Raw genomic sequence first — 11305 nt, 5'->3', positions numbered from 1 at the left:
CCAACTCCCGGAGCTTGCTCAAACTCATGTCCATTGAGTCAGTGATGCCATTCAACCATCTCATCCTCTGTCATCCCCTTCTCCTCCTGCCCTCAATGTTTCCTAGTATCTTTCCCAGTCAGTTCTTTGCATCAGGTGGCCAAAGTATTGGAGTTTCAGCTTCAACATGAGTCCTGCCAAAGACTATTCAGGACTGATTTCCTTTAGGATGGACTGGTTTGATCTTGCAGTCCAAGGGACTCTCAAGAGTCTTCTCCAATACTGCAGTTCAAAAGCATCAATTCTTGGCGCTCAGCTTTCTTTGTAGTCCAACTCTCACATCCATACATGACTATTGGAAAAACCATAGCTTTGTCAGCAAAATAAAAGAAGACCTTTGTCTACTTTTTAATATGTTGTCTAGGTTGGTCATAGCTTTTCTTCCAAGGAGCAATCGTTTTTGAATTTCCTGACTGAAGTCACCATCTGCAGTGATTTTGGAGCCCCCCAAAGTAGAGTCTCTCAGTTTCCATTATCTCCTATAGGAGGATGATGGGAGAGCATGAATGACTGTTATGCTCCAGGACAATAAATCTAGAATGGAGTAAGCCTGAGGGAAGAGAGAGTTAATAGAATATGTGATGAGTCTGATATGGAAACACAGTTTAGACATTTCAGAACTTGTGGGTAATCTGATGATACATATGGAAGAAACTATATGAAATACATAAAACAATTATCCACCTCAGGAACATGTTTTGCAGAAAAGAAACAGTGATCACAGTGTATTATATGGTTAGTTGGCATACTATTTACCTTGTCATAATCATATAAAACTGGGGACTTCCCTGGTGGTCCAGTGGCTAAGATTCCATGTACCCACTACAGGGGGCCCAGGTTTGATACCTAGTCAGGGAACTAGGTACCACACTGTTGTTCAGTTGTCCAGTCATGTCTGATTCTTTGTGACTCCATGAACTGCAGCATGCCATGCCTCTTTGTCCCTCAGCATCTCACAAAGTTTGCCCAAGTTCATGTCCATGCATCAGGGATGCCATCCAGCCATCTCATCCTCTGACACCCTCTTCTCCTTCTGCCCTCAATCTTCCCCAGCATCAGGGACTTTTCCAGTGAGTCAGCAGTTCATATCAAATGAACAAACAACTGGAGTTTCAACTTCAGCATCAGTCCTTCCAACAAGCATTCAGGGTGGATTTCCCTTAAGATTGGTTTGATCTCTTTGCTGTCCAAGAGACTCTCAGGAGTCTTCTCCAGCACCACAGTTTGAAGGCATCAGTTCTTTGGCTCTCCGCCTTCTTTACAGTCCAGCTCTCACAACTGATTGAGAGACTCAATTATGTTTGGTATGGGGACTGCAGCCATGAAATTAAAAGACGCTTACTCCTTGGAAGAAAAGTTATGACCAACCTAGATAACATATTGAAAAGCAGAGACATTACTTTGCCAACAAAGGTCCGTCTAGTCAAGGCTTTGGTTTTTCCAGTGGTCATGTATGGATGTGAGAGTTGGACTATAAAGAAAGCTGAGCACCGAAGAATTGATGCTTTTGAACTGTGGTGTTGGAGAAGACTCTTGAGAGTCCCTTGGACTGCAAGGAGATCCAACCAGTCCATTCTGAAGGAGATCAGCCCTGGGATTTCTTTGGAAGGAATGATGTTAAAGCTGAAACTCCAGTACTTTGGCCACCTCATGCGAAGAGTTGACTCATTGGAAAAGGCTCTGATGCTGGGAAGGATTGGGGGCAGGAGGAGAAGGGGGTGACAGAGGATGAGATGGCTGGATGGCATCACTGACTCGATGGATGTGAGTCTTAGTGAACTCCGGAAGTTGGTGATGGACAGGGAGGCCTGGCGTGCTGTGATTCATGGGGTTGCAAAGAGTTGGACACGACTGAGCGACTGAGCTGAACTGAACTGAAAATGAACTAACAAAAGAAATTAGGGTTAGGTATCAGTTTTTGTGATTTTATCTGACTAGCTTAGATAAGATGAACTGAATTATTTTAACTCCTATCACACAGTATTTCAGTGTTTTTTATTTATATAGCTATCAAGCCTAATAACAAGGCTTATATAATATCAAGCCTAATAACAGAGTTTGTAGGCAGATAATGAAATGCTTTGAATTCTTTTTTTAAAATGACATATCAGATGCATGGAATTATTTGAAAATATTTTAGATAAGCATCCAATCACCCTTCTGTTTTAATCTCTCTTTCAGGCCCTGCAGTTAACGTCACATGCAACATATTCATAAACAGCTTTGGTTCTATTGCTGAGACAACCATGGTAGGTAGGCCTGTGACTTTATAATGAATTGCACACTGGAGTAATTTATAATAATGTTCATGTCAATTTTTTTCTGCTAATGTTATGTAATTTAAAGCTAAAATTCATATAATGAAATTTTAAAGGATAAAATTGAATGTATAATTAAATTACAATCAAGTCACGTAATAATGTTTCATTTAGAGATGATATATTAGAGAATAAATGTAAGTGAAAACACAATTGATCTCTCCCATTTCAGTAACTATTAGATCTCAAATTAAAACTAAAATTAAAAAAAACCCCTAAGATTTTACCATATGAATTATTCATTTGCAATGCTCTTTAATAAGCAGAAATAAGCATAGGAGTAAATAATGTCATGTTTAATTATTCTGTATACTTAAGTGTGCTTATAATGTTATTTTAAGTATTTTGATTACTTTTCCAAATGAATATGGTATCTGCTTAAATATCATAAATATTTTGCAAATTGTGGTGTGTGCTTTAATTTAACTAAACTCACTGAACTGAGGTTTCATTACTGCTTGATTGAGAACTTAATCAAGTTATTAAAGCCCAACAGATTATCATTCCAAGTCCAACTTATTCTGCTTTGGATTTTATAACTTTCTGTAAAGATCATGTTGTATCTTTTCTTTGTCCTATAATTTTCATTGTGCATTTTAGGGAAAATAAAAATGCAGAGATGGACTCATGAACCTCTGAATATCTGTTAAGATTATCAGGGACATTTTTAAAAATTGAAACTATGTATTGTGCTTCTTAAATTACCTAGAGTTATACTTCATTCCTACATTTAGCAAATATAATCCAAATTAATTTTCAGAGTTGCTTTTAGCTAAAATATGATATGAAGAACTTAAAGATTTATTAGCTAAAACCATTATTAAGAGAATTATTCTTATTTTACATGTATCAGAATGACTTGATAGCAAATTTTCTAAGGAAAAATAATCTAATATGTGAATTATTTTATGGGGAGCTGTGTGGAGTTGTGTGTGTGCACATGTGTTTATATATGTGTATATAGAAGATCTTTCTCAACAGGAAGAGGTTTCATTCAGGCACCACTTTTTAAAAGGCTGATTTGCTCATGTATACAACATTTAGTCATTTAATGCTATCTCTGTGGTTCTATTAAAACTCAATACAGTATAATTATAAGAAAAGCATCACTGGAAAAGAACTGAATTCATTTTGGGGAAATTGCATAGAATTATCTTCATTGGACTATATAAGTTAACACTTAGGTATGTACATATGTGTAAACACAGAGAAAATTATATTATTTGCTTGTAAAAGCATACTGTGGTTCTGGTGCTATTTTGACCCTGAAGTCACTATAATCCTGTTTCAGAAGTTGACCTATTATGGATTCTTATTGAAAATATGGCCCTGATTTATAATCCTGTATTTGTCCATACCCAATTCAAATCATATTCATAGATAAAGGAAACTCTACTCTTTTTTTTCTAGTTAGACTTCCCAAATTATATTTCTAGCCCTGGCAACTTTCTCATTTTAATTGCTATTATCCAACACTGTGTCATCCTGAAAGCCTGGACATATGTTTATACTTTCTCTTTTGCAAGATCACGTCAGCAAAACAGTTTCAACAGCAATAGTTGGAAAGGTTTCTAGCCTGACTTGTTTTTGTGGGATGGAGTAAGGGATTTGGAAAAAAAGAGAGAACATGGCCAGATTTCCTCATTAAAATCAAAAACTGTCATGTTCCTGAAGTTCTCTGCTTTTTATGACATAATTCATCAGTCTACCACCAAGTGGTTATAACACAAGCTGCATAGGATGACTGTTCCTGCTGAATTTCTTACCCTTAATAATTTTAGACAGATTTCTTTGCAGAATACTACTATACCCAAAGCTTGAAAAATATTACAAATACAGCTTCTCAGAGACACTCAGTTTTATTTCCCTTCTCTACTGTAGAAATCCTGTCAATTCCTTCATCTTCTATCATAATGTATAGTTTTCAAATTATTCTTAGCGTCTATCATCTTCCTCTTCAGTTATGAGCAACATCAGTGAATACTAATGAAACATCTTAGAGGTAAAATATCATAAAATTAACTAAGTCCACCTTAGTATCTTTCCTTTTAGTCTCCAAGACCCCTAAATATGTGACATTATTTTTATCCACATAATCAGATTCAGTATTTTTTTAAAAAATTAATGGTATTAAATATAGTATCTGAAATATGGTGTCTATCTATACAGGCATAGAAAGAAATTAGAACTTGTTGTTATATCTTTTACTTTAAAATCATAAAATATTTTGCTACCCCTAATTACTTTGATGTATTATTTGCATCATTTCCAACATCACTGATTTGCAACTAAACTTTATTCCATTGTTTTACTTGCCATAATACTAACTTATTTTTAAAGTCGTTCTTACATTTACTCAACATTCACATTTTTTATACATATGTACTTTTCTTTTGTTCTCACAATAAATAACTGAATTCAACTAACACAATGTATTACATTGAGAGGATGGAATTTCAAATGACCTATAATCGTTAATGGATATCTTTGCATCTGAGAATTCATATCTAAAATAAAACTAAATAATTCTCCCAATCTTTATGTCTTTGCTTAACAAAGACCTTAACCATGCTCAGTGTTTTTACCAACCAACTAGATGAAGCTCCCTCCTCTGATCTAGTCTCTAACCTATTCTATCTCTCCCCATTTAAGAATAAACATTTTATTGAGGTGGATGAAACTGGAGCCTATTATACAGAGTGAAGTAAGCCAGAAAGAAAAACACCAATACAGTATACTAACGCATATATATGGAATTTAGAAAGACAGTAACGACAACCCTGTATGTGAGACAGCAAAAGAGACACAGAGGTATAGAACAGTCTTTTGGACTCTGTGGGAGAGGGAGGGGGGATGATTTGGGAGAATGGCATTAAAACATGTATAATATCATATAAGAAATGAATCGCCAGTCCAGGTTCGATGCAGGATACAGGAAGCTTGGGGCTGGTGCACTGGGATGACCCAGAGGGATGGCATGGGGAGGGAGGTGGGAGGGGGGGTTCAGGATGGGGAACGCGGGTACACCCGTGGCAGATACATGTTGATGTATGGCAAAACCAATACAATGTTGTAAAGTAAAATAAATAATTTTTTAAAAAAGGAAAAAAAATAAATACAGTGAAATTAAAAAAAAAAAGAATAAACATTAGTCCATTTGAGGTAATTATTTGATTTTTGAGAAAATTTCTCTAGCTGATAGTCTGCTTATTTAGCCATTTTTTTTGGGGGGGGGATTAAGTTAATTCAAATCTTTAACTTATTTTGCATCTACTTCTTGCACCAACTTTGTTTTTCTGAGTATTTATGTACATTTCTTCCCAATAGCGTAAGTTCAAACTTCTTTTTAACTGTGAAATTCATCCTTTCCCAATGTTGATTTGTCTAAATAATACATTACCAATCATTATCACTTGAGTACAATTTTATTATTCTTGAGATAGAATCACTGAAATTTTTCTACGTATGTAGTGGAAATACTGAAGTTCCTTATTTCCCTTATGTTAGAGTCAGATGGGATTCCCTGGTGGCTCAGCTGGTAAAGAATCCACCTGCAATATGGGAGACCTGGGTTCGATACCTGGGTTGGGAAGATCCCTGGAGAAGGGAAAGGCTACCCACTCCAGTATTCTGGCCTGGAGAATTCCATGGACTGTATAGTCCATGGGGTCGCAGAGTCGGACACGACTGAGGAACTTTCACTTTTTCAGAGTCAGAGGTCATTATATGTAATGAGATTCTCTAAGGATTTGTTCAGCCTCTATTCTACCAAATTCACTTTCTTCTTCAGCAGGTAATGATTTAACAATTGTCAGAAACCACAATTCTTAAAAAAGATTAAATTAATAATATAACTTGTTTACTCTCATGAGTCACCCTTCCGTTTTACAGCACGGCCTTGGTGAGAGAGGTGCGTTTATCCTGTCTTTTAAAATGGTGGTGACAAGAGGAGCTCATAATTGTTTTTTTTTTTTTCAGTTCCCCAAATAATAATTTATTCTGTATTTACAGTAATTGTTTTTATTGTTATGATGAGGTGAAGCTTAACATCTTTGCATTAAGTGCATGTTGGTAAGCATACTCCTGTAAACCTGTGGTGAGTTGTGCATAAGGATTATATGCCAGGATGACAGCATTTGTAAGTTGAGCTTTTTTAAAAAAAAAAAAAGCCTCACATATACCTCTGCAGCAGTTTGGGTGTGTATATAGCATAGTATTTCAAAGTAGATGTATTGGCATAACCTCCTATCTTCATCAAACAGATGGCTCTCCATCTTGCCACACATATGTTGGAGAGAGAATTGCTCTGCTGTGTGCCTTAAGTCAATACTTACTCAGTGAACTGTGGCTTTTTACCAGAGCCCATAGAACAAAGTAATTTCACAAAATAAAAACAAAAAGGGTAAGGTGTTTGGTATAATGCTTTTTCAGTTGCCTGTCTACAGAGACATATAGTGGGACTGGGTGAGAATGTCTGAGGGTCTGCTGTGATCTCACAGAATGGTCGGACTGTACGCTTTTTCCATTTTCCACACAAATTATAGGTTCACATTTTAGTGGCAATAGTAATCATGCAGATGTAGGTGTTACTTCAAATCACTGGATCATTAGATTCCTCAGAGAAATCTAAGCTAATATTGCATAAAAAATTCATGGTGTCATTTATGTGTTCTTAATGGAATCTTTAAAACTCCTACGCTGTCTTTTTTTCTAAGTGTATTTTTATCAAATAAAGTTATGCACTTTTTGCATAGCTATTAAAAATAACATAATAATGCTCATGCAACTGTCACCATCTTAAGAAACTAAACATTACAAATACAAATTGAAATTGACTATGAACTCTTGCCCAAAGCGCATTTCTCTACCTTCCCAAAGAAAGCTTTGTTCCTGAATTTAATATTAAAATTCATTCTGCATGACTGAAAATCCCAATAGGATTGTCATACTATAATACTCACAAATAACTCCATTTTTTTTGGTTCAAATGTATATTTTTTGAGATAATCCTTGTTTTTAGGCTTGTACTATTATATTCACTTTCATCTGAGCAAATATTCCATAATGTAGTTATCTGTTTTACATTTGTTGGACTTTTCTATTGTAATGTTTTGCCCCTATAAAAAACTGTGCCTTCAAAATTATTGCATGTTATCTTCCAATATACATACGTAGAATATTCTGTAGGGTATGTGTGAGGTGTGTATGTGAGTGTGTGTGCACTCAGTCATGTCCAACTCTTTGCAACCCCATGGACTGTAGCCTGCCAGGTGCCTCTGTTTATGGGATTTCCCAGGCAAGAATACTGGAGTGTGGTGCCATTTCCTTCTCCAGGGGATCTTTCCCACCCAGGGATTGAACCCGTGTCTCCTGCATTGGCAGGCAGATTCTTTACCACTGAGCCACCTGGGAAGCCCTCTTCTACAACGTCTGTACTCAGAATTGGAATAATGTGGCCCAAGTTGATATTCTTAGGAGTAAAATCACTGGGTTTAGACATGCTTTCTAAAGTGGCCAGTCTGAAACACCTACTAGCAGATTTATGAGATTTCCTGTTTTATGTTTCCCACAGCTAGTATTTACCCACTTGGGATTTAATTGTTTCTTATCATATACTTCCTTGATTAAGAGTGAGATTATGCATTTTTCTTGAGTGTTTTGGAGTCACTTTGGTGTTCTTTGTCCAGAATGCCTCTATGCATTGTTTCCCAATTTATATTTGTTTGCTTTTATTGTATACACACAGATGTAACCTCCAGCCCACCCACACATGTACATGCATTATTCCAAAGGTGAATACTTTGTCAGTTGCATACATATAAATACCAATTCTGCTCTTTTCAATGTGTTTATGATGTCTTTGGATGTTTAAATAATTTTAATTTTTGTTAACAAAATGTAATCTTGTTTTACTTACTGACTTGTGTTTCTTTGTCTTAACAAATTCTTCTCTCACCTAAGTTCACAAAGATCTCTTCTTATATTTTCTCCTAAAAAGGCTTTTGCTTTTCCTATTTAGGTTTGAATTCACTTGGAATTTTGTGCAGTTCTATGTGTGTGTATGATGTGCAGGAAGCATTAATTTTCATTTACTTCACAATTGAGTAATTATTTCCAATAATCCATAACTATACCTCTGTTTTATGTGTTCCTAAACTGAATGAGTCTGTTTCAAAGTTCTCAATTCTGTGCCAGTGATCAATTTGTCTATGCTTATAAATGTCATATTGTTTTTATTTTATATAGCATTAAATTAGACTTGATATTTAATATCTCTTGAACACACCTTTTATTTGTACATCTTCCCTTCCAGTCTTTATGCTTTAAATATCGCTTTCTTTTTCTCTCCTCCTTTTCCTACTCATCCTCTCTCCATTTTTCCTCTTATCTTACTGTACTAATTCATAACTTACGTATGATGCTAAAAAAATGGATGGAGATTAGTCACCTTTGTCTTTTTTCTGATACCAGTTAGTTTGCATGCAATATTTCACAGTGAAGAATGGTATTAATTTTAGGTTTCTCCTAAATGATCTTTATCACATGGAGGCAGTTTTTTCCCATTACTTGGATGCTGAGGTTTTTTTCTTCAACTGTGAAGAGGCACAGAATTTTCTTCAGTACTACCTCAGCATTCATTTTTAAATGATTGCCTTCTCTCTTTTATTCTGTTAATATTATAGACTATATACAAATAAATTAATTGATTTTCAAATAGTAAATCATCTTGTACTCCTTGGTTAAATCCCACTTGATCACAATTGATTGTCCTTTTGTATATTGCTGGATTTAATTTTATAACATCTGGTTTAAGATATTGAACTATGAACTGTTTTTCTACAGTGCCAAGAGCACAGTGTGGTAAAAATATTATGCTGTGTTTCAGACAATTAGGAAGTGTTACTTCTACTCTCTGAAATAGTTTGTATAAAACCAGTGTTACTTCTTCTGGAAGTATTTAGTAAAATTCACCAATAATGCTTTCTGGGTCAGTCATTTTATTTGTTGAAATATTTTAAATGATAGATTTCATTCTTTGAACAAATATTGGACTATTTAGTTTTTCTATTGTATACATTTTGTAAAAGTCTTGTTTTCCGAGGAATTTGTCCATTTCTTTACATCTTTCAAATTATTGACATAAACTTATTTACTACCTCAGTCCTTTACAATCCTTTCATCTGAGGAATATTTATACTGTCTTCATTTTCATTCCTCTTAATGATAATTTGGTTTTAGCTCCTTTTTCTTCATAAACTTGCACATGGATTTTTATTATGCAAGGCAAATAATGCTCAAACTACACCACAACTGCACTCATCTCACACGCTAGTGAAGTACTGCTCAAAATTCTCCAAGCCAGGCTTCAGTAATACATGAACCGAGAACTTCCAGATGTTCAAGCTGGTTTTAGAAAAGGCAGAGGAACCAGAGATCAAATTGCCAACATCCACTGGATAATCAAAATAGCAAGAGAGTTCCAGAAAAACAGCTATTTCTGCTTTATTGACTATGCCAAAGCCTTTGACTGTGTGGATCACAATAAACTGTATAAAATTCTGAAAGAGATGGGAATATGAGACCACCTGACCTGCCTCTTGAGAAACCTATATGCGGGTCAGGAAGCAACAGTTAGAACTGGACATGGAACAACAGACTGGTTCCAAACAGGAAAAGGAGTACGTCAAGGCTGTATATTGTCACCCTGCTTATTTAACTTATATGCAGAGTACATCATAAGAAACACTGGGCTGGAAGAAGCACAAGCTGGAATCAAGATTGCTGGGAGAAATACCAATAACCTCAGATATGCAGATGACACCACCCTTATGGCAGAAAGTGAAGAAGAACTAAAGAGACTCTTGATGAAAGTGAAAGCGGGGAGTGAAAAAGTTGGCTTAAAGCTCAACATTCAGAAAACTAAGATCATGGCATCCGGTCCCATCACTTCATGGCAAGTAGATGGGGAAACAGTGTCAGACTTTATTATTTTAAGCTCCCAGATCACTGCAGATGGTGATTGCAGGCATGAAATTAAAATACGCTTACTCCTTGGAAGAAAAGTTATGACCAACCTAGACAGCATATTAAAAAGCAGAGACATTGCTTTGCCAACAAAGGTCCGTCTAGTCAAGGCTATGGTTTTCCCAGTGGTCATGTATAGATGTGAGAGTTGGACTGTAAATAAAGCTGAGCACCGAAGAATTGATGCTTTTGAACTGTGGTGTTGGAGAAGACTCTTGAGAGTCCCTTGGACTGTAGGAAGAACCAACCAGTCCATCCTAAAGGAGATCAGTCCTGGGTGTACATTGGAAGGACTGATGTTGAAGCTGAAACTCCAATACTTTGGCCACCTGATGAGAAGAGCTGACTCATTGGAAAAGACCCTGATGCTGGTAAAGATTGAGGGCAGGAGGAGAAAGGGATGACAGAGGATGAGATGGTTGGATGGCATCACCGACTCAGTGGACATGAGTTTGGGTAAACTCCAGCAGTTGGTGATGGACTGGGAGGCCTGGCATGCTGCGATTCATGGGGTTGCAAAGAGCTGGACTCGACTGAGCGACTGAACCGAACTGAAGGCATTTTCACTGCTTTCTGAGTCTATGATTAATGTTAATTTTCTAAGAATGCTGCTGCTAAGTCACTTCAGTCATGTCTGACTCTGTGAGACACCATAGATGGCAGCCTACCAGGCTCCCCTGTCCCTGGGATTCTCCAGGCAAGAACACTGGAGTGGGTTGCCATTTCCTTCTCCAATGTGTGAAAGTGAAAAGTGAAAGTGAAGTCGCTCAGTCGTGTCTGACTCTTTGCGACCCCATGGACTGCAGCCCACCAGGCTCCTCCACCCATGGGATTTTCCAGGCAAGAGTACTGGAGTGGGGTGCCATTGCCTTCTAAGAATAATACTACTCAAATTTTATTCCTTCATTTGTTCTTTCTGTGAA

The 11305-nt window shown here is 36.5% G+C and overlaps 1 protein-coding gene across 1 annotated transcript in view; it reads left to right on the top strand.

Moving 5' to 3' along the window:
* The first annotated feature begins 2224 nt into the window (after window positions 1–2224).
* Window positions 2225–11305, top strand: part of GLRA3 (glycine receptor alpha 3) — a 142189-nt gene continuing 133108 nt past the window's right edge. The window contains exon 1 of the mRNA XM_070794385.1: window positions 2225–2288. Within this exon, the coding sequence (XP_070650486.1) occupies window positions 2286–2288 (3 nt within the window). The 5' untranslated portion in view covers window positions 2225–2285. The remainder of the gene's footprint in view (window positions 2289–11305) is intronic.

The sequence above is a fragment of the Bos indicus genome, chromosome 8 (genome assembly GCF_029378745.1).
Source record: "Bos indicus isolate NIAB-ARS_2022 breed Sahiwal x Tharparkar chromosome 8, NIAB-ARS_B.indTharparkar_mat_pri_1.0, whole genome shotgun sequence".
Classification (NCBI taxonomy): Eukaryota; Metazoa; Chordata; class Mammalia; order Artiodactyla; family Bovidae; genus Bos; species Bos indicus.
The sequence above is the reverse complement of the archived record's forward strand: the minus strand, read 5'-3'. Positions and strand labels throughout refer to the sequence as shown.